The 27,787-nt window shown below is 36.5% G+C and overlaps 1 protein-coding gene across 4 annotated transcripts in view; it reads right to left on the minus strand.

The window, feature by feature from the left end:
- LOC138156969 (thiamine pyrophosphokinase 1-like) overlaps positions 1-27,787 on the minus strand; it is a 481,181-nt gene that overhangs the window by 201,259 nt on the left and 252,135 nt on the right. For all 4 annotated transcript variants that reach the window (XM_069082419.1, XM_069082427.1, XM_069082421.1 and 1 more), the window contains one exon: positions 6,597-6,692. In XM_069082419.1, the coding sequence (XP_068938520.1) occupies positions 6,597-6,692 (96 nt within the window). The remainder of the gene's footprint in view (positions 1-6,596; positions 6,693-27,787) is intronic.

The raw sequence follows: 27,787 nt of genomic DNA on the forward strand, positions 1-27,787 counted from the left end.
CAATCAATCAATAAACATTTTATTTATTAAGCTTTGCTAAGTGCCAACTATTATTCTAAGTGTTATTCCTTTCCCCAGAAATATTTTTGGGCTTTCAGTTAGATTATGTTCAGCATATTGGGCAGTATAGTAATATATTCAGCCAAGAGAGTAAGGCATCTTAGAGGTAAATTTGGAATTATTCCTTTATATAAGACAAAGATTGAAAAATGCATAGTTCTTACCTGCATATAGCTCACAAACTTAGTGCAGGGAACGTTTATCCATAGATACCAGTATCAACTTCTTTTTTTTTTTTAATAACATAAGGAAAGCTTTATTATAGAAGTTGGTGCTTGAGCTAAATCTTTATGGAAATAAGGGATTCTACAATATAGAGGGGAGTAGGGAGTATATTTCAATTACGTCTCTCAATTAAAAAAGGCAATTCACAAAGAAAGTAATATTGGGTGGAAGCAGTGTTATATGATAGGAATCACTGTATGCCCTGAGTTATGAGGCTCAGCCCTGTCTCTATCCTTAATATAACAGGTCTCCTTCTTAAGATTATTTTGTTTTATCTTTGTTTAATTTCTCCTCCCTCACCACTCAGAAGGCTGTCCACTCTTTTTTTTTTTTTTTGCTTTTTGGAGGGGCACTTGGGGTTAAGTGACTTGTCCATGGTCACACGGCTAGTTTTTTGTGTTAAGTGTCTGAGGTCGGATTTGAATTCAGTTTCTCCTGACTCCAGGTCCAGTGCTCTATTCGGTGCGCCACCTAGCTGCCCCCGAAGGCTGGCCACTCTTGAAGTCTCATAGATCCTTTTACTTGGAATGGGACAGTGTGTAGGGAGGTATACTTCTTTTGAAGAGAAGGTAATCTTCTAATGTGCTAATTCCTCCCAGACATTCCAAGGTCTCTTTCTCATACTACAAATATACATTTATTTATTTATTCATTTATTTGTTTGTTTATTCATTTATCAATTTATTTATTTATTCATTTATTTATTTAGCAATAGAAATATTCTCTTTTTTTTTTTTGTTATTCAGAATTGGTTCTATACTTTATTTTCATCTCTCTGAGCTCCTTCCCTAGTCCAACAGACCACTCACTATTCACCTTCCCCATCGTTACTGTAATTATTTAAATCTATTAAAGTACATTTACCCTGTGGAAACCATTTAGACCAGATCAGGGTGATGGCATCATATAAATATGATCGTGCTACTGATTAATTCTGTGAAGTTTGGATTCAGTCAAAGGGCCACACCTGAGGACCTAGAGGGTCACATGTAGCCTTGAGGCTGCAGGTTCCCCACCCCTGTGCTGGCCTAACCTTAGAGGGGCCTCTTGAACATTAGGTTTGGTTTTCTGTAGTTCATGTCTCTTTTTTTTTTTATATACATATATTTGAATATTTGATTTTAAAACTTTCAATTCCAGATTCATTCCCTTCCCCCCCCCCACCACCCACTCCCACTGGGGAGACAAGCAGTTCAGTATAGGTTGTACATGTGCGGCTAATGCAAAACAATAACACAGTAGATGTATTGTAGAAGACTGACTATATTTCCCTCCCTCCTATCCCACATCCCACTTGTTCTATTCTCTACTTTGATCCTGTCCCTTTTCAAAATTGGGTGCTTCCAACTTCCCTCCCCCCCAGCCTGCTCTCCCTTCCATCATCCCTCCTCACATCCCCTTCCTCCCCTATTCTCCTGGAGGGTGAGATCCCCTATTTAGTGTGTATTTCCCTCCCTCCTCAAGCCAGATTCAATAAGAATAAGGTTGACCCATTCCCTTTCGCCAGTATCAACTTCTGACAAGATGCTAAGGAGGGGGATATCACTTTCAGTTGAGAGAAGAGTGAAGACTTCTTGAAAGAGGAGATATCAGAATTGAGCTCAAGATTACAATTATGACAAGTAGAGAAAAGGACGGAATCCAATCCAGACACGTGGCATGGGCTCCAGAAGATGAGAAAGGGAAAAAAAGTAACTGAGGAAAATATGATAGCCCAATATAAATGGAATAGGGATAAGATAAAGGCAAGTAAGAAGAGAATAAGGATGAAGAGGGAGGCTGGAGTCAGGTTATGAAGGTCTTTAAATGACAAGCTAAGAAATTTAGGAATGGAGATATCCTATAGATATCTGAATTTCTTTCAACCTAAAAAAAATAAATCGCTCAAGTTTCTAGAAGTTAAAGGAAACATTCTTTTTTGTTTTGTACTGGGACCCATAGTCTTTGTTTTTATCTCAAGTATATACTAAAACACTTGAACATGCATATGTCTTTTAAAGAATCAGTCATATCAGCATGCTACACAGATAATGCATTATTCATGTATGCCTTAAAGATAAACAATGTCAGAACATGAAAGCAGAGCAAGTCCAAACTGAAAAAATCCCCAGTATCAGAGAACAGTTTTGTGAGAGAATCAAAGCTGAGAGTCATCAGATGTCCAAGAAACAAGCAAGACAATGTGACAAGCAAAAAATAAAATGGATATCATTTATGTTGTTTTTAATTTTGGTAAAAGCCTTACTGAAAAATGATTCTATGTATAGCACAGATGTTACAAGAAGAAACTTGAGGAAACTGTGTTCTTGATATTTAAACTCCATTCCTTGTTAATATATTCTTTTAATAAAGAGGACTATGTAGGTCTCTCCAAATTTGCTCCAAATGTTGTCCTTTCTATACATATACCAGCAGTCAGAATATAGGAAAAGCTATTATAGTTTACAAAGCTTGTAAATTTTCATTTTATCCCTTCTCTCCAATCACACAGTTGCCCCACTAACTGAAGATGTGATGTCTGAGAGACATAACTTCTGAGTAATTAATCATTTTATTAATTTTGCTAGCAATAATTAACAAAAGGGTTCAGTGACACTCTGGAATGTCAAAGACCCCTCATGGAACCCACTCAACACCTACATGCCCTTGGGAGAGTGGTTATTCCTGAGGATGGCAATCAACTCTGACTGTTTAACAATTGAAAAAAGAATGAATATTATAATGAGAGGTACACCTATGCTAATTAGGGGGGGAAGGGACTGACTTTAATTACATCATTTATTTCCAAACCATCCCTAGTCTTGAGAAACTTAATCAAAGTTATCCCCAGAGTAGAACACAGTGGGTAGGAATTCATGTAGAGAAGATGGTCTAGCTGAGGAAAAATTTTGGCAGATGTTACTAATGTCCTTCAAAGGTTGGGCTTCAAACAATGAAACAGAAGTAAGAAAAAGCTTGGATCTCCCCAATCATTGGTTATTAATTATCATTTCTCTCAAAGCATATAGAAGTTCTTAACTAAACTTTTATAAGGCCTTTCTAATTAGAACCCCAGCTTATAGGCTCTTCCTTCCTTAATCCAACCTCCACACAGTCATAAAAATAATATTCCCAAAGTACAAATGCCATTCATCTGGGCAAGGCCGCTCAAGGGCTTTCTATTACTTCTTGGATAAAATATAAACTTCTTAGTTTGAATTTATTTTTTTTTAAGCAATCAGGGTTAAGTAATTTGCTCAAGATTACATGGCCAGTTATTTCTGGGTGTGGTGCTGAGTATCTGAGCCTGGGATTCGATCTCCAGGTCATCCCAACACTGGAGCCGGTGCTTTTACTCACTGAGCCACCTGGCCACACCTAAGCAATTGGGGTTAAGTAACTTGATCAAAGTTACACGGCCAGGTGTTTCTGGGTGGGTGCCAAGTGTCTGAGCCTGGGATTCGATCTCCAGGTCATCCCAACACTGGAGCCGGTGCTCTCACTCATTGTGCTACCTGGCCACCCCCTTAGTTTGAATTTAAAGCCTTTCTTTCTTTTCCTTAACAAATTTTGCTACCCATCACTTCACTTCATTAACTCTGTTCTCCAGCAACATTGGACAACTTACTCTTCACCTGTGCTTTTGAAAAGATACCCCACAGGTCTTGAATGCACCTCCTGTAATCTCTCACTTCCTTCATGTGTCCTCTCTTGCACAAAAACTTCTCTCATCTCCCAAGTTGCTAGGTTTGTTGTTTTTCCCCTTGTTGAATTATGTTTGTGGTTAACTGTATAAATGTTATATCTTCTCCCCACCAGGAGAAAGTAAGTTCCTTGAGGACAGGGACTATATTCAATACATAGGCTCTCCCTCCTTGTCTCTGTCTCTTGACTTTCCTGATTTCCTTTAACACTCAGTTCAGTTCCCACAGTATGAAAGACCTCTTGGCTAGCCTTTCCTCCAATTCTAATGCCTCTCTGAGATACCCCCAGATTAATTCCATACAGAATCAGATATAGATATATATATATAAAATTGTTGACATCCAGTTCCACCATTAGGATATGGGCTTTTGGAGGTCAATGATAGTTATTGCCTTTCTTTGTACCTCCGGCACCTGACCAATAGTATGTGTTTAATAAATGTCTATTGATTTAAGTACCCAATATCGAGTCTTGCCTATTTTAAGAGTTTAATAAATGTTTCTTGTTCTGTATTTCATGTTAACTCACTTAACAAGTAAAAATAATCAGGTACTTAATGTGCAAGGTACTGTGTCAACCTAGGGATAAAAGATTAAAAACAAACAAAAAATAAACTATGGTCTCTGGTTGAAAAAGTATGTGAAAATACCTATGATACAAATGATAGTATGTTACTAATTTTATCACGTTATCCCTAACTTCTTTGCTAGCTACTCTTTTTCTTCCCACATTGGGGAATTTTGGCATTCCCCAATGAGCTGTCCTTGTTCCTCTATATTCTCCAACTATGCAATTTTATACACTTCCATGTATATATCATTACACATGTATAACAAGAGGCAAGACATTTAATTTCTATCAGGTTCATTGTCTTCATTTGTTAAATGAGAAGGCAGGATGAAATTTGGTTTTCTTAACTTTTGGGGGATTGTGGACCCCTTTCAGAATCTTGTCAAGGCTTAGACTATATTCCATTTCATTATTGAAGGAAATGATAAATTTAAGTTAGAGATCAATGAAAATAGTGGTGTGTGTGTGTTTTTTTTTTAATCCAAGTTCACAAAACCCTTTAAAACCTATCAGTGGCCCATCAGCAGTGCATGGACCCCAGCTAACGATTCCTTGGACTTGCTGGCAGAGATAGTGAGGAGGTACAGTGGAGAGAACAACAGGCCTGGGATTAGGAAGAGCAGGGTTCAGACACTACTAGCTAGTTGTATATCCTAGGCAAGTCATATGCCCTCTGTCTGCATCTGTTCCTTCAGCTGTAAAATGAGGATAATAACAGTACCTAATTCAAAGGGTTGTTGTGAGGATCATATGAGATCATATTTGTAAAGCCCTCAGCATGGTGCTTAGCACACAGTAGGTACTATTTAAATATTTATTCCCTTTTCTCCTCCTTCAAAGATCTCATAATATCTTTTTCATCTAATAGCCACACACTGATGAATCTACAATCTTAATCTTTGCTTTTAACTTCTACATGATTCATGGGCAACTTAAATTCAACATAAGCTGTTTTTATTAAAAGTAAACACCAAGGCTCAAAAGTTTAGCAAACTTTCACTTTTCCTTCTCCCCTGCTCCCTATATATGATAACTTGTCAAGTCAAACTCATTATAATTCCAAAATATCCTCATTATACACATCCTCTACTAGATCCCCTTTGAATCAGGCATTTGTAAGAACTTCCTGCATAAATTACTACAAGAGCCTAACTGTTGTTTCAGACTCCAGTATCTCTCCTTTGGGGAATAATTCCTGATAAACCTTCCTGAATTTTTGACCTCATTTCACAGTTCATCAATAACCTTCAGTCCCCAATACTACTGCTTACAAAACAAAATATAACTCTTTAGAATGGCATCAATAACACTCACAGGATGGTTGGGATTATCTTTCCAATTTTATTTCCCATTATTCTCTCAAATGCCTCTTATAGTTCTGTGACAATGAACATTCTTCATTGTGCAAACATACCCTATGTGTCCTTACCACTGTACCTCCACATCTTATTCTTTGTCTTGGTTTTTTTACTCAATACTTCTGCTTCCCAACCCAGCTCCAAGACAAGATGAATGAATTCTTCCATAACACTTGGGTTTGGCCCTATTTCTGCCATTTCTGGGATGTAGGGAATGTGTTCTTACCTAGACCCTCTCCTATTGTGGCAGGATGGTAGAGGAGGAAAATCCAAAACAAAACAGTCACCTCAAATGTATGCCATTTGAACTACTGAAAAGCATCACCAGATACAGTAAGCTTTGTTTTTGTTTTCTTTTGCAAATAGACACTACATTTTAAAAATACATATGTATACTAGTGAGGATACCAAACCCAAATCACTCTTGGGTATCCTAGGCAACTCATTAGTGTAGCTCAATAAAAATTCTCCCAGGCAAAAAAAAAAAAAAAGACTGATGTGAACTCATTTGTCTAGATGCCTTGGGAAACTTCATTTGAGGCAAGTATGAATGTTTCTTAATGAACTTTGGCCAGAGCTCAAAACACACAGAACTCAAATAGATAACTATTTCATTTCAGTGAAATAGCCCCTTATACATCACTGAGAACAAAAGAGCAAACACTACTTAGTAGAAGCTGTCAGACCAACTTGTCTTACTTGGAGGTCCTTTCCCATTATCTTCTTCTGGAGTACTTGAAGGCATTTAGTAAAATCAGTGTAGTCTTGATCAGGAGTTGAGACGAGTTCACATCCCTAAACATGAGAAATGATGGAGAAAGAGGTAGGGTTGGTGATAAGTTTCATCTTCATTAACAAGGTAAAGTGTGACTAAAAACAACACAATGATAATATTGTTATCTTATAGTTCTGCAAAAACGAACATTCTTCATTGCGCAAATACACCCTATGTATCCCTACTGCTCTAAATGAGTCCTTATGGTTTTGTTAATTTCATGCAAGTTGACATGTCTTTTTAATGCCAAATGTCATAATATATTTTATAATATATCCTGGGATATATGTGTTTATATGTTTGTATGTACATACACATGTACACATATTTTCAACTATAAATGCAAAAAAGCAATGCCATCTAGTTAGCTCTAGTAAACTCAGAATAACTTACTATGCTTAAATGATGTCTTCTAATGCCATGTCCATGGCAGAGGCATTGAGTACAATGAGAGTTCATATTTTTAATTCAGAACTAAAACAATCCACAGTTTCAGCCAAAAAGCTGAGTAAGGCAAAGTTAAATATACCTACCATATAAAGTTGCCATTCAAAGAATTTTCAAGGACAAAAAAAAAAATCCATATGGCTTCTTAAATTACAGTAAGAACTATCCATGCTAGATTTAGAGGATCCTGTACCCCTTCAAGGTCTTTTTAAAGGTTTCTAGCTAAAATTCTGTCTTATTCATTTATGATTCTGTCCTACACCATAGTGACCAATAAGAAAATTAATTACTCATCATTCAAAAAATATATTATGCTCTAAAAGTACTATATGCCACCGTTAAAGGATTGTCAATTTCCTCACTCCAACTGTCAACACACACACACACACACACACACACACACACACACTCACTTTTCTCAGCTCTAAGTGGACTTGGAATTTACTATCACCATCAAGGTAGGGAAGATAAAAGCCTACTAAATATTGCAGTCATGCTGATACTCCTACAAGAAACAGAAGAAGAGCACTAACCATCTGAACAAAGAATGTTCCACCTTCTTACTTAGTCTAAGTGCAGTATTCCAGATCACAGATAATGGAAGCTCAGTTCTCACAGTAAAGACATATGGTTATCGAATGATGACTATATCCTTTAAACATTGATAGATGAGAAGAAAGCAAAACAATAACAACAAAACCCCTAGCAAATGTAAAAAGCAACAGGATAAGACCCAAAATCTCATTAAGGGAAGCACTGATGGTCTACAATAAGGCATCTAAATTGGAGAGGTGGAAGTCAATTGGAAGAATGAGGATACCTTTGAAGAATTATAGATGTATCTGCCCTACTGCACAAGGTAAACTCACCTATGACCACAAATAATGAATAGATGAATCTCTATTATGTCTACTGTTAGGCATTTACCTTTTAAATTTTTAACTGTTGTTCAAAACTGTGATTTCAGAGCCCCTCCACTGATAAAGATTAGAAATGTGTCTACATTTTATAACCTTGGAGAACTATTTGGAGATACTGGGAAGCTGAGACTTGCCCACCATGTTTTTATCAGAGCCTGAACTTATAGATAGGTATTCTTCACATCAAAGCCAGACCCAAAGCCCATTCTCAAGATAACTCTCATCCCATCTTATTTAAATATCCCTAGGCATAGGAAACAGACTCTCTAGAGGTTGTGTGTGTGTGTGTGTGTGTGTTGGAGCCCTCTTGCAATCTGGAAGAGCCTACTAATTCCTTCAAAAAACAATGTTTTTTTAACTGAAAAAAAAAGAACCTCTGATTCCAAAAGAAACTGATTATATTAAAATATGGATATCAATATATATATATATATTTTTTAAGTTCATGGACCCCAGTTTACAAAATACCCTGCTCTAAGACCATCTGTTACGGACCAGATTCAAATCAGGAGGAGATGCTATACTAGAAAAAACCCACAATTCAAGACAAGGCTGTAAAGCTTAGCTTCAGATACCTCTTTCCTTGATGCTCTCGACCTTTTCTCCTGTCTCAGTAGGGCTTAGCTATTTATACTTTCCCCCTTTCCTAGCCACTAATCTCATGCTTTCCTATAAGAAGTGTACCTATAAAAATTCCAGCACTGAAGGTTCTTATAAACTCATTCATACTCAGGCGAAAACTGATCAGAATATTGGTATTTTAGCTGGGAGCAAAACCTTAAAATAAAACAATGACTCTTAGGTGGGTTTTCAACCTTTAGCAAACTGAGCTAATGGGAAAAGTACTTTTCCAGCAAGAGGTTTATACTATACTACACCATGTAAACTTTTTTACTTCACCTAAAAGCTGTGGCTAGCCTTGCCTGGGAGAAAACAATATAAAAGAGAAAAGGGTTAAAGAGCCAAATTTAATCTTCAACACCTCATCTTCCTCACATGAATTTGCTTCATTGTGTTGCCCCTCCAAGTCCATGTTGCTGAACAAACTCCTACACATGTTTAATTGCTTGATTTTCCTTTCCCTCACAATCTCCCAGAGCTAGGGGCTTTGAATTTGGGTACAAAGCACTGCAGGAACATATAATAAATTCTGTTAGAGAAAGGAAACCAAAACCTTAAATTCAAACTCTGATTCAACAAAAAGCAAATATAGGAAGGCTGAAATGTCTATGGGGAGGGGGGGCGGGGGGCAGAATTCAAACAGAGCACTTCCAACTACAGTGGGTCTTAAAATGCTATATAGTGGTCCAAACTACAGCCTTAAATTAATTATGTGTTTAGGAAATGACAAATTATAATATTAAAAACCAGATATAAGAAAAACTAGGATGGATTTGTCTCTTTTTACTTCCAATACAGCAAACAGAATGAAACAGTGGAATGTTTTTTAAAATAAATTTTAATATTTTTTTTTGAGTTCTGCAAAACCAATGAAAATCACTTTGCCATACTATGCATGAGCTTCCCCAAGAGCACTATCAATAGCTGAGGAAAATTCTGACAAAATTGGATTATAGGTCCACTTCCACATGGTAAAACATAAAAGCAAACATACAGCCATGAAAGGAGTTCAGTAAACAAGGCTATCAGTACATGGGGGTGGGGGTGAGGTTCAAACTTAACCTGTTTCCCTGTTTGTGACCTTGAATTAAATCTCTGAAGATTGGTTCTGGACCCCACCTCTTGCTAACCCCCTAGGGATCTGTTTTGATCCCAGTTTCACATTATATCCATTCAAGATTGTGCTTTCACCTTTGGCCCTTAACTCTAATGATCTGTATACTAGTTACTGACATTCTATCTTACTCAAAAGTCTCCCACCCTTGCAAACATAGGGATCAACCCTTACCATAGAAACCACTGAAGCACACCACGGGAGAACAATAGATATTATTTTTGGTGGAAAAAAAAACAATGGAATATTGAACTGCAGACAGCAGGCCTTTGATATGTACCACAATGTATAAGAAGGTAAGGAAGTTCCAATGTCTCTCAACACATGTAAAAATGAGCACGAGACAACCTGCTCTCAATGGCAAAGGTGCTGAGTTTGAATTACTGTTCTCTGCTCTTTACTACCTGGGAGATCCATTTACTTATTTGTCCTATGAGCAGGTCTATCAAGTCCTAAAGTACTTTTTCAGTTTTAAATATTTAAATATTCTAATATAATCTTCCTCACCTGCTTACCTCACCCAAATACAACTCCTCCTCCTGAATTTCCAGATAGGAACAAACCATTTAGAAAGCTCATAGCACAAGCAAACCTCATACACAAGCCTCATTATATTGCCGAAGGCAAGACCATCACAGAGAAGGCCATTGGATTCCCTATTTCACATAATGCACAGTGGCACCTGGAGCAGATTAACCAAAGTCACTCAGAAACCAGATGTACATACAGGGCACTTTGGGCCAAGTGTACCACTCTCTGACAAATGCAATAATCCCTACCTCCATGACAGAAAGAAGCTGGGACACAAAATATATTGGAACACAGGCACACCTCTGCACAACATAAAATACTACAGCTTATAAAATCTTACAGAAGTTGAAAAGACCTGTACCACTGAATCCTAGACTTCAACCACTTCTTCCTCCTTTTTTCTCCCTTCTCTTCTTCTTGAAGTGTTGTTTTTCAAACAAGGAAATGTTGTTTCATAAGTCAGCGTGTGTCAGCTGCTTGGTGAAAGCATTCCTAGACTTTCCCTATATAGTGCTTGTCATTATGGAGACAGAAATTTAAACTACCCAGCTTTAATGAAGAGTCCCCCTCTGTGAATAAACTACATTGCAGAGCTAGACATGTTTTTTTTAAAATAAATGACATTTTTATTAATCTTGTTTCATGCTAGATCTGTAACTAAATGGACTTGTAGCTATCATATAATTGTCACATTCAGATGGCCCTTAAAGTAATGTTCCACAGAGTTCTCATGGCACAAACCAGACAAAATCCCTTCTTTAAAGGAGGTGGAGGTGGTGGTGAATAATCTGAAGGGGAAAAGAAAGGTAATTGGGGTCAAGTGGGAGTTATTCCACATTTGTGGACCTGATTGCCCTTCTACAGAAGCAACCAATTTTGAACAAAAGCCACATCTGGTTCTTTAAATTGTAAAGATGAGCTTACAATTAGGTTTGACCTCTAGAGCTCATTCCCTAACCAAGGACCATACCCAGGGGATTTAATTCTTTTTACCTAAGGAACTGATACAATTGTGAGAGGTTCAGTGACCCCTCCAAAGACTAAAGGACAAGACAGGGTCATCTGGAATAAATTCATGGACTCCAAGTATTCTTTAAGTCAAGAGGTGAAGGTTTACTGTTATGCTATCCAGTGGGCAAAAATTCTTAAGGAACCTGCAACCTTGGAGGAGTATAGTTAAAGTCTATATAGGAAAAACTGTAGTAAAAATATGTAATTAGGTGATTCAGGGTGGGGTTAGGAAGTGGTTAAGGAGTGGTCAGTTATTGAACATGCACTTTTTGTAACTGCCGAGCTGGCATTTTAGCCAGAGAAAAATTGGGTTAGGGTAGGCAGGCACACAGAGAGGTGTGGTTTTTAGGTCTGCTAAGTCACTAAGTTAACCAGCAGTCAGAGAAGACTGAGGATTGTTCTGTCTGCTATCAACCAATGCCATGTTTGACAAGACAGGTGTAGGTAAGGTACATATGTCTTGGGTCAAAGATACACCTAATGAGTCCAGGATGCATGTAATGAGGTAAGGAGTTGTTACAGACAGTCAAGTGGCTACTGAATATCTTTATGAACCAGGACAAAGCCAGTTCAAACTATTAATTCCTACAGGTGTGGTTTGTTACTGTACCAGGAAGAGAGATAAGTATTTCGCTGGGGCCCACTCATGAGTAATTGCTGGGCATAGTTTCCTTGGGTTGGGGAGAAACTGCCAGCGATAGTGTTTCTAGGCTAGAGGGAAATTTGGTCTTGTAATTGGGGTCCTAACACAGGCATCCATGCACCCCATCAGAACAGTCTCCCTGTGGCCTCTACTATTCCTGATTAGTGAATGCCTTCTAGCAGCCCACTAAATTTAGGTTCACTCTAGAAAGATGTTGTTTCTAACCTGCCATTTTCTCAGGAGTATTGCCAGCTTCCAACCCATTACTGCCTTCTGCATTTATTCCCATCATCAAATCAATACTTAACGTGCTTCAAGAAAGAGAGGCCCATGGCTCTACCAAAATCCTTGTAATTTCCTAAAACAAAATGCCCCTCCCTGGCTGCTATTCTCCTATACGTGTTGTGTCCTTCGATTAAAAAGTCAGCTCCAAGAATTGTCTTTACTTTTTTATTTGTGTACTCCTTCCCTTACCATGATGCTTGGTGACTCGACACATAGTAAGTTTTTAGAAATTTTCATTCTGTTCACTCACATTCTCATCTAGTACAATCCCTTTATTTTAGAAATGAGCAGACTGAGGTCCAAGGTCACACAGATACTAAGTCGCAGTTAGGATTCAGACCCTGGGGGAGTTTATTACACTCAAAAGATCACGAGATCAGAACCACATCCTGGATCTAAGTTAGATCCTAGATTTACTACATCAGTTCCTTCATTTGGAAAAGAAGGGATTTCGACAAGATCAAATGTGAGGTTTGTTCCAGCTTTAAATCTATGAAACCATGACTCCAAATCCAAATTTTTATGATGTGCCATCAAATGAAAAAAGGTATATAAACCATAATGTATCTCTTCAAAATGTAATATGCTAAGTATATAATTTTATAACAACTTTCCTTCCCTGAAAGGTTTTTGAAGCAGCACCAAGATAGTGACATACAGGACAAGACCCAGCTGAACTCTCCCAACATTCACCTCCAAACAAGCTCAAACTAACGATCAAATAAAATTTTGAAGCAGCAGAGGCAACAAAATGTCAGAGGGAGCCATTTATCCAGTCTATGACCAAAGAAGAGATTTTTAACACTGGGGTGGAGGAAGGTCTGGAGGATGCCAGGAGCACCAGGTCTTGAAGGTGGTCAGGACAGGAGCAGAAGCAGCTTCAGGAGCTCTCAGCCTAGAGATGGTAAAAGGGTCAGACAACTGGTCAGAAAGAAACTGCAGGGAAACCTTTGCTGACACTGGGTACAGCTGATGCTGACTGGCAACTTTATTGTCAATAAGCTGTTTTGGGTCACAATTCCAGGGTGGAGAGGAATACTTGTGATAAGTCACAAAGGGGCAGGGATGCTGTTCACATTTTCAGGGCCAAGAGGACCTCTAGCACTTATGCCAGCAGGAGAGAAGAGGAAGTGGCCTAGATCCAGGGCCAAGAAGAATGCTGGTTCTTGCTGTGGCAGGGACACAAAGGACCTGGTACAGTTTTAGGGCAAAGAGTACTTTCCTTGTGGCTACAGGGGACCAGGGCCCTTCCTGGATAAAGACCAGAAAGCAGACTGGGTAAACAGTGACCAAACCTCTCCCTCAATCACAATACTTGGAAGCACCAAAAACTTGCAGACCCCCAGATCTAACTCTGAAAACAGTAGCTAAAAACTCCCTGAAACATCATGAAGCATTAAAAGAAAGTCAAAAGAATGAAAAAAGAGAAGTAAATATTGAAATATCTCATTGGAAAAACAACTGACCTGGAAAGTAGATCAACGAGAGATAATTTAAGAATTATGGATGATCTGAAAGACACAGGACCACAACATCATACTTCAAGAAATTATAAAAGATATCCTAGAACCAGAGAATAAAACAGAAATTGAAAGAATAGAAGAGTATATGATAAACGGCTAATTATATACTACAAGCTCCACAGCATCCCAAATCTCATGGGTTTTATGTAAGTAATAGATGGTAGGCCAGGGGGCCTTGCTTTTGTCACTAATTTGCTGAGTGACCTTTATGTTGTAGGGCCTCAGCTTCTACCTATATGAAGTGAATAGGTTGCACTTAGTCCTCAGTGATCTTTAATGGTCTTTAATGATCCCTAAGGAAAAATGGTGGGCTTGGAATCAGGAGAGGTTTGGATCAAACCTCTGTAACTTAATAACTGTGCGACCAGAGGCAAGTCATTTAACTTCTCTCACCTTCTGTATACCTGATTTTTAAAAGGATCAAGTGAGATAATGTAAAACTAAAAGTCCTATAAAACTTTCAGTTATTATTCCAAGTTCTAAGTTCTAGCATTTTAGTTATGCTACAATAGAGCTAAAGGATAGAGAGATCATTAAGTTGTTCTACTATAGAAAGATTCAATAATACATATTTTCCAAAGGGACCCTCTTCTCTCAATCCCCATTTACCTTTACAGCCACCAAATAGGAAATTGGCTGCAACTTCCTAAGATTGAGGAGCCAGTAATAATCAATGGGGTCAATTACTATAAGGCATTTATTCATCCAAGGAGTCTATTAAATGCTACTTCCAATGCAATATGCTAGCAAATTCAAGACATCAAACAAAATTCCTTATTGTGGAGAAGGAAGGGAGTGGAAAGGTAGCGGATGTGTGGAATGAAAGAAAACATTCACACTCTAAGAAATCCAATCTAGTAACTAAAAACTCATTTCCAGAATGCTAGGGAATTAGCAACTTAAGGGATAAGGTTAAGTAAACTTTATATAGGAGATAGTATATAAGTTGCAAAATGAAAAAGTCTAAATATTCTAAGACTCTGAATTTTGTTACCAGGGCATTGTAAGCATAGGGACATATAGCATCTACAAAGGCATTGAGAAGGAAGATAGAATATGGTGTGGAATAGAAAATGGGTGCCACTTGAGCTAGAACACTGAATGTGTAAAGGGAATTAATGTTCAATAGGTAAAGACTTTAAATGCTGCCAAACAAGAAATTTATCATATGTAATTTATCATGAAGCTTCTTGAGTAAGGAAATGGCATAGTAAGAACTCTGGGGTTAGGCCTACTACATGTGTATATCAGAGGTAAACCACAGAGTTTGCCATTCTATCAGCTCTAGACCCACAGAATTTCAGAGCTGAGTGGAAACTTAAGAAATGACATAATCCTGGGTGGAACATGAACTAATAATGGAAAATGGAGAATTTACCTGGAAGTACGGATGTAAGGAAGCTTCAATGTTAGGAAAACAATCAACATAATCAACCACATTAAAAACCAAAACATTCAAATATATGATCATATCAATATCTTAAAAAAAACACCTTTGACAAAGTGCAACATTCTTTTACACTAAGAAACCTACAAAGTATATCACTAGATCATGCCAACACAATAAAACTAACAATACTACCAAAAATCATTTAGTGCTCTACCAACGAAATTGCCAAGAAGACTCTTTATAAAAAGTTTGATAAAAAAAACAAAATCCATTTGTAAAAACAAAACATGTAAACTACTAATAGAAATGGTTAAAAGAAATAGAGATGAAGAAGAAATAACACTTCCAGACCTCACACTATATTATAAAACAATAATCAAAATCATAGGATTCTGATTAAAGAAAAGAGATCAATGGAACAGATGAGCCAAAAGATGAAATCAATAACCCATTGTTTGACAAAGTGGAAATTATATTACCTTATTTTATAAAAAGAAAAAAAATACTGGAAAAACTGGAAAGCAGTCTGGCAGAAATTAGGACTGGACTAACACCTTAAAACACATTCTATAACACATTCTAAGAGGATCTGTGCCACTAATATAAAAGACTATAGCATTAAAAAAAATTAAGAGAGAAACGGATCTTGTACCTCTCACAGCTAAGGATAAGAGATATATTCTTAACCAAACAAAAGATAAAAGTAATTAAAAATGATAAAATACATAACTTTGATTACTTGAAACTGAAAAGCTGCCACATAGCAATCATTAATGTGTCTAGGATAAGAAAGGAACAGGTCAAATAGGGAAAAAAATCCTTTTATCAAATCTCTCTGATAAGGGTTTATTATCTAAGACATATAATTTTTAAATAAACAAATATACAACATACATATATAAATAAATTTCTATGACGAATAGCCATTACCCAATAGATAAATGGTCAAAAGAGATGAACAGAAAGAACTGCAAACTATTCACAACCACATGAAAAAAATCTCCCAAATCACTAATAAAAAGAGAAATGCAAATTAAAATGACACTTTCTACCCTGAAAATAGGCAAAAAATGAACAAAAATGACAATATCAAGTTGAAAAGGTTGTGAGGAAAGATAGGTACACTAAAATGCTATTAGTGGAGCTGTAAAATGGGACAATAATTTAGAAAAGAAATTTGGAATTATGCAAATAGTAATTAAAATGTTCAAATACTTCAAATCAGAGATTCCCTTATTGGGCTCCTACAAAGGAAGACATCGATAAGAAAAAAAGATTGCATGTGATCCAAAATATTTATAGCAGCATTTTTTAAAATGTGTGATAGATAAGAATTTGAAACAAAATAGATGCCCACCAGTTGAGAAATAGCTATACAAATTGTGGTAAATGAATGCAATGGAACAGTATTACACTGCAAGAAATGATATATGTGATAAAGTCAGAGAACAGAAAGATCTTTTATGAACAGATTCAAAGTGAAGTAAGCAGAGCCAAGAAAACGATATACTAAAGTAACTACAACAATATAAAGGGAAAGAACAACTAAACACCCCCCAAAAAAAATTTTAAGAAAATTCTACACATGAAGTAGGACTCAAAAGAAGAGATATGAGAATAATCTCATAACCCACGCTTTCATGAAGGTAGGAGTTTCACAGGTGTAATACACTACACGTTTACACACTTTTTCAATGTATTGACCAGTTATGATGACTTTCTTTTTCTCTCAGTCGAAAAATACTATTTGACATATGGCTTGGTTCTTGGGGGAGGTAATAGATGGGATACTCACTATGTAAGAAAAAGGAAAAAAAAACTTTAAAGAGAATGTAAGCTTCCACAGGGCAGAGATTATCTTTCTTTTCATCTGTATTTATATTCTCCAAGCTTAGCACTGTGCCTAGCATAAAGTAAGCACTTAAATACTTAATTATTGATTAACTGACTGAACTCTCTGAGGAGCAAGGGCATATAGGAAGTTAAGGCCAAGATGACAGGAGGTGAAGTTGTATATCAAAATCAACCAGAATAGGGACGGCCAGGTAGCTCAGCGAGTAAGAGCACCGGCTCCAGTGTCGGGATGACCTGGAGATCGAATCCTGGGCTCAGACACTCAGCACCACACCCAGAAATAACTGGCTGTGTAACCTTAAGCAAGTTACTTAACCCTGATTGCTTAAAAAAAAAAATCAACCAGAATTTATTCAGTAGCTACTATATACTTTAAAAATGTGAAATGAGCATTCAGCAGTTATTTATTTTAGGGAGGGCTGAAGAAGTACACATATAATCAAACAAGAACTAGTAAATATTATTGCTCAGATCAGTGGCTTTTATCTTCCTTTGCTTGCCCTCCAAAACTCCCTGCCTCTGCACCTAAAATTACCATCATAATATTTTGAAAAACATGTCAAACTGAATTGAGAATATGTTCTTCAGGTATTGCGCTCAAACAGTTACTGTGTGTAATTACTGTGTCAAGAGGATAAAATATTCCTTAATTAGATTGACTTCTAAATGGAGAATAACTTCTGAATGCATCTGTTATACAAGATTTCTTATTCAAACATAATCTGTTGTATCTCCATCAGCACAGCATTATTAATATGAGATGCCAGCTGGGGCAAAAAAAGATCCTTATAATACTGAACTAGACTTCACAATAACAGTATTTGAGAAATGGAATTCTAACTTGAACACTGATTCTGAAAATAGATAAAGCATATTCAGAGTGCTGTAGTTTAGCCTATAACAAGATTCATCAGGGGAGTATAAGACACCATAGGCCCTCTGTACAAGGTAGGAAGTTGACAAATGCAGTTTCTAGTGATTATTATTATTAGAACTATCTCAATAAGGGAATAAAAAGGATAATAAAATGTGAATATAATGGAAATGTTAACACTAAGATTTATAAACTTTCCACTAAAGTATACCTAGGAGGACTGATTGAAATCAATTATAAGATATAGTATGATGGGGGGGGGGGGGAGAGTCACAGAGGGCCTGCATTCACATCATTAAATCTGATGCTTCCTTACTTCTCCTACTTTAGGAAAGTCATAACTTCCCTGAGCCTCAGATTCCTCATCTATTAAATGAGAAAGGTAGACTAGAAGGCTAGGAAGGGATTCTTCCAGCTCTAAACCCATGATTTTATAAAAAAAAAAAAAAAAGTTGTGTAGCTAAAAGTATAAGGTATTATAATGACAGAGGCAGCCAGGGGGCACAGTGATAGAGAAAACGTTGGATCTGGACTTCAGAACATGCCTCAGATAGTTGGCATTTGGATGACTCTGGGCAAATCATCCAATCTCTGTCTGCTTCTGTTTCCCAACCTGTAAAATGGGGATAATAATAGTGGCTACTTTCCAGGGTTGTGAGGATAAAATGACAAATTATTTTAAAAACATATGTCATATGTCAAAGCTCTATATAAATATGAGCTATTATCATTGCTACAGAAATACCTTATAATATCATAATAATTAAGAAGTTAAGAATAAAAATGGAAATGCATGTTGAAACTATGATATGGTGTCCGTCACAGAATTTCAAAAGGAATACGGTGACTGCGGGAGTTAACTTCTTAACCTGAGATCCCCAACTTCTTTTATATGGCAATTAGAGAACACTTATGTTACAGGCAGCTGGGTGGCAAAGTGGATAGAATGTTGGGCTTGGTTTTAGACTCATATTCCAGAGTTCAAATCCAGTCTCGGACACTGAGTAGCTGTGTCACTCTGGGAAAGCCATTTCACCCTGTTTGCCTCAGTTTCCTCATCAGTAAAATGAGCTGGAGAAGGAAGTGGCCAACCATTCCAGTATCCTAGCCAAGAAAATTCCAGATGAGGTCATGAAGAGTAAGATACAACACAAACAAATGAACAACAAAAAGGTTACACATCATAGAGGAAGAAAGTACAAGTCACTGAACAAGCACACATCACTGAGCAGGGTGCTACCCCCTGAAAACTGCACAGACTTGGGGAGAGAGAGCATGGCAATGACAACGAGCTAGGAGACCTGCTCACTGTATACCCGTAAATCTGTCCAAATTCCCCATTTTATGAAGGAAGAAGCAAAGTGTTCTGGGTTATACAGCTAACAAGAACAGGACATGAAAAATTAAACTTGTGTTTTTTGGCTCCAGATCTAGGTTTTTCCCCTCTACAATACCATGTTGCTAAGTTTATCCAATTAAAAGAAAGAGGAATTTAACGATTATCTACTTTTATTTTTGAACAAGGTAGAAAAGGACAGGATATTTTGGACTGAACTCTACAAACTGGCATCTGCAAATAACCAAATAAAGGTTAGGGAGTGTAAGGGATAGTTTTGGACTTGGAGTCAAGAAGATATGAATTTGAATCCTGTGTTGGAAACACACTAGCTGTATGAATCACTTACAATCAACCTCTTTCAGCCTCAGTTTATCTGTTAAAAAAACAAAAGGAGGGGCAGCTAAGTAATGAAGTGAATAGAGCACTGGCCCTGCTGTCGGGAAGACCTGAGTTCAAATCCAGCCTCAGACACTTAACACTTACTAGCTGTGTGACCCTGGACAAGTCACTTAACCCAAATTGTCCTGCCTTCCCCCATCCAAAAAGACAAAAAAAAAAAAGAACTAATAATAATATCTACTTCACAGGGTTGCTATGAGAATTAAGTGAGGGGGAGTGTATATGTATATCTGTATGCACATATATACATATAAAACAAACTTCCAAAATACTACAGAAACACTAGCTAATATTACTAACTTTGTAGTACCAAATCTAGCTTCAGAATGAAGGGGCAAATGTTTAAATTCTAAGCACCAAATATTAGGTTTATATTGGATGGTGATTCAAATAGAATTAACATCATACAACATGATTTTAGACCCAGACATTTTTAATGTGATACATTCAAGTCTTTTTATGTTTTTAATAAGTACTAATTTTAAGTTCCTTTGATTTTTGATGTGGAATCAAAGAAGTCACATTCTGGGCAATTTACTTGGTAATTCTCTTTGACTATAAAAAGAAAATAATACTCACATCTCACAAATTGTAGTAAGAAATGATTTATGTAGTTTCAAATGCATACTGTGAATAGGAATTTATTACATGCTAATTAATAATGAGCTTGACAAGACACAGCTGGGGTTTTTCTTCCCCCAGGAATGCACACCAAAAGAGACATATAAATTGGAATAGATCTGCTTATCACATGAAGAAGACTCTCTAGCTGAGTTGATAGTATGAATGGTGAGGCCAACTACAGATGAAAGGTAACCTACTTATTTGCTTATACATTATCTGGGGGGAAAAAAAACCTCCTGTCTTGTTTAAAACTATGCATGTCTCAAAAACTATACCTATGCAGTAAAGGGCTACTGTTGGAACTAAAAGTCACATTATTGTTGCCTGAAGCCCCGTGATTCATTCCAATGACTCCACACTTACATGAGGACAAGGACTACAAAGATTTAATGGATTGGAGTTCTTAATTTCTTGGTACTCTGAATCAACAAAGTGATTTTTCTCAATTCAAGTTAAAGTTAAATAAGTTGTTCAGTCCAATAAGAGATAGAAGTTTCCCAATAAATTAAAATAAAATCATTTGTATCAAAAATCAAATAGATTCCTTTTGACTGACCATAATTATCTGAGTTCAGGAATGTGCTTTTCTAATATCCCTGTGTAAAAGAGAAGGTAATGTCTGTCATTGGGTGATATGTTGTTTCCTCTTTAGCACAAAAGCAAAGTATTCCAAGGGGAAGCTTAGTGGAGGTGTTCCTGGAGTCAGAAGTTTTATCTTCTTAAGTACAGATCTGACCTCAGACACACTAGCTATGTGGCCCTGGGCAAGTCACTTGGCCCTGTTTGCCACATCTGAGTGCGAGAAGGAAATGGCAAACCACACCAGTATCTCTGCCAAAAAAACCCCAAGTGGAGCCACAGGAGAGACATGAAGGAAAAATGACTGGACACAACAACAAAAAGTATCCCGAGTTTCTATTTAGAATGAGGTTGTATACCACACAAAAGCATGGCAAACAGATCCAATAAATCTTGGAAAAATTTCTTAAACTTTAATACATTTTGCTTAAGGGACCTGTGATTTTGTAGGAGGAAGGGATTCCCAAAGGAAAGTCCCTAAATCACTGCAGATCTGCAATTGCCCAGCAATCATTACTCTAAAGAATAGTCAGTGATATTGAGATGCTAAGGGACTTGTTTGAGACCATGTAGGCACATCCTCAGAGGAAGAACTTCAAACTCACTTCTTCCTCATGGAAGATGGTTCTCTCCCCACTGTGATTTTGCCTATCTTATAGTACATTACCCTTTTCAGTACTGACACAGAAGAACACACACTAAAACCCAGAATTTAGTAAGAAGCCTATTATGGAAAGGGGGAGGGCAAGGAAGGAGAAAGGAGGTTAATGCTTTCCTTAATATCTGAAGATTTCCCAATGTGTCCTCACTTATAAATGGAGTTAATAGTCACGTAATCCCACATAATTCAGAGATGTCAGAAAGACACTTGGTCCAAAAAAACAAATCTCTATCAAGTGATTGGTGCATGAAGTTCTACAGTTAGTTATCCATTTTTTTTTTAAACTTAAGAAGCTTCCCACTTATACTTGTGGGAGTTTTGTGTTTATCATACAGATTGATTTCAGAATCTTTGAGTTTCTCAGATTTTTTTTTTGAGCACAGGTTTTAACAATCCAGTGGTTGGGGAAAGTATGAAGATATAGTAATATAGGAAGAAGGCAAAAAGGCTATTGAAGGGAAAAACATTTTAGAATGGGCAAAGTGAAGACTTTTCATAATGTTGCAGAAGGCAATGTTGACATGAGAACTGTGTTCTACTGAATTAAGCTAACCTGCAGAGAAACAAAATTACGTTGGAACAAACCGGGCCAGAGATAAAACAAATCACATAATCAAGAACATGGAATAAATAATAATCCATTCCTACAATGTAGCCAAGAAGTGGCCACCAGCCTTTGATCCTCAAGGTAGCATAAGCTGCCAAGAAGAGAACTTGGGCCTCTTTTTCCAAACAGAGCCTTCTTTCCACTATGACATGAAGTAAAGTAAAAAAAAAAAAAACTACTGTCTTTTAAACAAGTGTTTGTCATGGAGGCTATCAGAGGCTGACCTCTGATTCTGGCTTAATAACTGACATAAGAAGATGCAATAAATCAAACTATTTATGTTTTTGAAAGGGATGGCTTGGTTTTTTAACATTAAGACCATCAAAAGAAGGCTAGGAATACATGACCCATAAAAAGATGACTGAAAAGCAAATAAACTTTTTATTTTTAAACTTAGAGATTCCTGTTCTCCAGTTCTATAAGAAATTTTGCTTGAAGCAGGAGACATGGGCTAAGCCCTTGAACATGCTGACATAGAGGCACATACAGAGTTTGACTACACTTGGCTAATGCTATAAGCCCCCATAAACTAATGCTGACTAGAAAAAACACTATTCTAGAGCTTTAAAAGGTGTCATACCTGTTCATAACAAATTATGAAGTAATACATAGGCAATCTAAAACTTATTTGATCATTTTTAAATAAAGCTTACCTGAAAATAACAAAGTTATGCAATAACTTGATCATTGAAGACTTTCTGATGAGGAAACATTTATAATATTAGAAATTATATTTACCTTCTATTTCCTGAATGACAAAATCAATTCATATACAAAGATGATCAAAAGAGAATTAGGTACAAAATAATTGACCTCCATTCAGTATACTTTGTGTATTTTAAGTATATATTAAATTTAAAGTGATTTATTATATGGAATATCTGGAAGGTCGGAGGGTAGAACTGGTGAGGAGAAGGTGTAGAGAAATATTTTCTGAAACTTAGAAAAGTCAATGATGAATATTCTCTAGCCCATATCCTAGACCACAATCTATCTCAATGTGAAAAGAGCTGTATTATGGACAATTAAGGACATAACAAGACTAAAGAGGAACAGAGCATAGGGTCAAGAAGCAAAAGAAAATTTGGAGGAGTAAAAGAAATGATGATGTTATTTGACAGGTAGGACAAATTATCAAAACAAAAAAGTTGGTGCAAAGTGAAAGGGAAGAAGAACTAGGCTGTAGGACAACTGAGACTCAGGAGTAGTAGGAGATTAGGATTTTTAGGTTATTAAAAGGTGATAATTGGTTAGGAAAGTCTCAATCAGATGTTCACTAAATGGGAGGGAGGGGAGGATATAATCAGACATGTGGTTCATTAAGATTAAATTGACAGCTGAGTGAAGGAATGGGGAGTAGAGACTCGAGGCAAGGAGACCCAGCAGAAGGCTATGTATATATTCAGGCATGTGTGGATGAGGGCCTACACCAGCATGGTGGCAGTGTCAGAGGAAGTAAGGGAGCATATGAGATACATTAGGAAGGCACAAATAACAGAACTTACATTGGAAATGGGATGGTAAAAGAGAATGTGGAGACAAGCATGACATCGAGATTGGGAGCCTGGGTGACTAGGAGGATGCAGTACCCTCAACAGCAATAGAGAAATTAGGGAAAAGATAAGAGTTTAATATTGGACATGCTGAGTTTAAGATGACTATGGACTGTCCGGTTTGAAATGTCCAATAGGCAGTTGGAAAAAAGAGGTCAGGAGAGAGGTTAGGGCTGTATAAATAGATCTGAGAACCATATACACAGATCTGATGTATTCTCATGTTCCTCTGTATACATCGTATCCACAATTACCATCACTTAAATTTCACAATGTCTTAATAACATAAGTGAGAAGTCATAGGATTCAGGACCATGCTGTTGACTAGGGAAGGCCAATAAGGAAACCACTAAAACCTCTAAGGGCACTGGATCTTCCCACAGACCTACCACACTACATTTACATACAAGTAAACAACCAAGATTTTTCCTAAAGAGTGAAAGACAGAAAACCACAATAGCAGAACAATAACATTTACACTGAATTGGTTTTGTAATGTGACTCCATGTTTGCTAAAACATGCCTCTTCAAAGTGGAAAGAAAAAGGAAAAAAAATACCTTCTCACCTTTCTAATCTGGATATTCATTCACTTGTAAACAGACTTTTACAAGTAATTAATTAATTTCAAGCACCATTTTTTTTCATGTTTCAGTACTAGGGAGAGGGCACCTAAAATTGTAATTCTGCTTATGCAACAGTAAGCATGCTGCATAATACTGGAAAAATAGGATAACATAGAATGATAATTGGGACAGAGGTTATTTCAGTGGGTTAGAAAAATGTCAGTACATTTTTTTTTAAGATTAGCAGGAAACCTAGAAATTCTAAGAAGGTTGAGAGGATGAATGAATTGTAACATGTCTATCAAAACCAGTGCCAAATGCAGGAATAGGAGAAAGATAAATTTCCAAAGGGTCAAACATTAAAATAAATTGAGGTGAATGCCTCTTGTAGAGCAAGTGATTTGAAGTAACATTACATACAATGTGTGGTAGCATAAAGAAGAACAAGTGTTATTTTTTCAAAGTGATTTACATAAATATATGAGGATGAAGGTGTTGTAAGAATTATTAACACTAAACTTATCTAGTTAAGCTTTCCAGTCTCAGGAGTCTCATGATTCTGAATGTCTCTTTAACTTCACAGGGGTACAATGTTTTACAAATCTGAAGATTGGCTCTAAAGTCAAACAATGTGACTTTTTCTAAAATAAAAATATGACCATTTTACTTATTATTTTAAAAAGTGGTAAGAGTAGCTCCATTTTGTTTTTATCTACCATTTTGTTAAGCTAAGTTTCAGTTGCAATATGATCTGATTTTTATTATTTAATCATTTTATCTATTGGGAGAATGACTCTTATTTTTATAAATTTGACTCAGTTCTCCATCTGTCTGAGAAATGAGGTCTTTATCTGAGAAACTGCTTCAAAACTTCTCACAGTTCCTATTGCTAACTGTATTTCTCTCCATCCTATTCCTTCTCACTCCCCTGTTTATTCTATCCTTTCATGTTGTCCTTCCTCAAAAGTGTTTTGTATCTGACTACCCCTGCCCCCAATCTGCCCTCCCTTCCATCACCTCCCCTTCTCTTATCCCCTTCTCCTCCTTCCTTTAGAGTAAGATAGATTTCTATACCCATAAAAGTGTGTATGTTATATGCTGTTTGAGGCCAGTTCCCATGAGAGTAAAGTTCACTCACTCCCTCTCATGTTCCCCCATCTTGCTCTCCACTATGAAAGCTGTTTTGCCTCTTCAAAAAAAAAATATCAATTCATTTATTTTTAGTTTTTAACATTCATTTCCATAAGCTTTTGTTTTCCTTTTTCTATCCCTCCCCAAGAAGGCATGCAATCTGATATAGGTCTATGTATACCATTATATTAAACATATTTTCTCATTAGCCATGTTGTAAAAAGGTTTTAGAACCAATGTGGGGGGGGGGAATCACAAGAAAGAAGAAACATAACAAAAGCAAAAAAAGAGACCAATTTCCCTAATAAATATAGATGCATTTTTTTTTAAATGTTATCAAAGAGATTACAATCAACTTATCTTAAGGATAACACACTATGACCAGGTTGGATTTATAGCAGGAGTGCAAGGCTGGTTCAATATTAGGAAAACTATTACTATAATTGACCATATCTACAAAACTAACAGAAACCATATGATTATCTCAATAGATGCAAAAAAAGTTTTTGACAAAATATGAAATCCATTCCTATTAAAAACACTAGAAAGCACAGGAATAAATGGAGTCTACCTTAAATGATAGTTAGCATCTATCTAAAACCATCAGGAAGAAATATGTAATGGGGATAAGCTAGAAGCATTTCAAATAAGATCAGGGGTGAAACAAGGATGTCCATTATCACCATTGTTATTCAATATTGTATTAGAAATGTTAGCAATATGAGGGAAAAAAAAGAAATTAAAGGCATTAGAATAGGCAAAGTAGAGACTAAGTTATCACTGGCCCACAAGGCCTACTCCTAGTCTGCAGGTAGCTGGGTCTGTGCTGGCACAGCCCATCCTAGATTGTGCTTCACTATCACCCAGGTGCAACAGACCTTTCCTGCTGAACTTTTAAGTTGTCTTTTTTGCTGGAAAATTATTTCACCCCATCCTTTTGTGGGTTCTGCTGCTCCAGGAATTGCTTTAAGGCATATCTCCTTTGGCATTTGTTGAGTAAGGAACAACATCCAGTGATACCAAAAGTTTTTACAAAGGTAGGAAAAGTAAGGAATAATCCAAATAAGATTTTTAATTCTACCTCTTAATCTTTATGAGAAAAACAAACTTTTTTTATGTGATAAAATATTTTGGTGAATGTATACTTTCAGGTAGTATGACCTATGTTGTCCTTCTATACCTCAATCTAAAAATTCTTGACTATGTTTTTCCATAAGTTTTCGATAGAGGATCCATTTGATATAATGGAAGTCTTTTCCTTATTCTTTTAGAACATTTGGGTCTCACTCATCTATTCAACTGGTATTTATCCACTATTTTTACATGAACAGCCCACCTCTACTTCCAGACATATAAATCCTTAACAACACCTTTAATGCTTTTTCCTATATATGACATTACTAGTAAATGTCTACAACTGACTTACATTTACTGTACATTACTTACATTGGGTTTTTTGTTTACTTTTTTTCCATATTTCTAATTCTTCTGAGATTTCTGGTATACAACAATTCAGTCATATTATTTTAAAAGGAGAATACTGGTATTTTTTTTTTTCCAAGTGAGAAAAGTCTGGAATCATTGAAGTAACTATGCAATTTTCCAACATGCCATTTGGTCTCATTTACTATTCCTATCCCATCGCAGACCCAAGAACAGTGCCAGTTAAAAAGGTACACATATTTACAGGTGACCTATACAATGTACTATTTGCACAAGTCAGAAAACCCCTGCTGAGGAACTACCTAAAACCTTATTGTGTCAGAAAAGTTCATCATATTGAGTAAATAGTACTCTATCCAAGAATGCAACTCAGGGTTACATGCAAATCAGTTTATAAGTGCCGTCAATTTTTTAAAAGGGCATGACAACGAATATCAATAATTAATTTAATTTCCATAAGACTAATGCAAAACTCATTAGGACATCATCCTAGATTACTTAACTAATCACAATTATTGAAAAATATTTCATATATAACAAATATAAAACCAATGAGGTCACACAATGCTGACTCCTCTAAACTTTCACTAGAAGAGAAAGCACACTACTGAGAATGATTTATAGCAGCAAAACAGCTTTGATGCTCAAAAACAAATAGGACATTCAGAAGGATCTACATCAGCTCCCAAACTCTGACGATGATTCATTTCATGGCAGGGGGCAATAACAACAAGCACTGGATTGGATACTGAGGACAGGGACAGGAGAGTAGGTGTTCATAAGAGTGGCCCCCTAAGACCACAGAACATAGAACACATAAATTCCACTGATCAGCTGGATCCCTTTGGTTTGCTACCCACTACTATCAAGAGAGGTTTACAACTTCTTAATCCATTTGAGAAGAAAGCTTAAAACTATAATAAGATTTGTGAATACCTTGTGTATGTGTGGATATGAGGTTTATATAAAAAGATCTACACTGATACATACAGACACATATGT

Source organism: Petaurus breviceps, unplaced genomic scaffold (assembly GCF_028583685.1).
Source record: "Petaurus breviceps papuanus isolate PSGF00001 unplaced genomic scaffold, PetGlider_PUasm1.0 111, whole genome shotgun sequence".
Taxonomy (NCBI): Eukaryota; Metazoa; Chordata; class Mammalia; order Diprotodontia; family Petauridae; genus Petaurus; species Petaurus breviceps.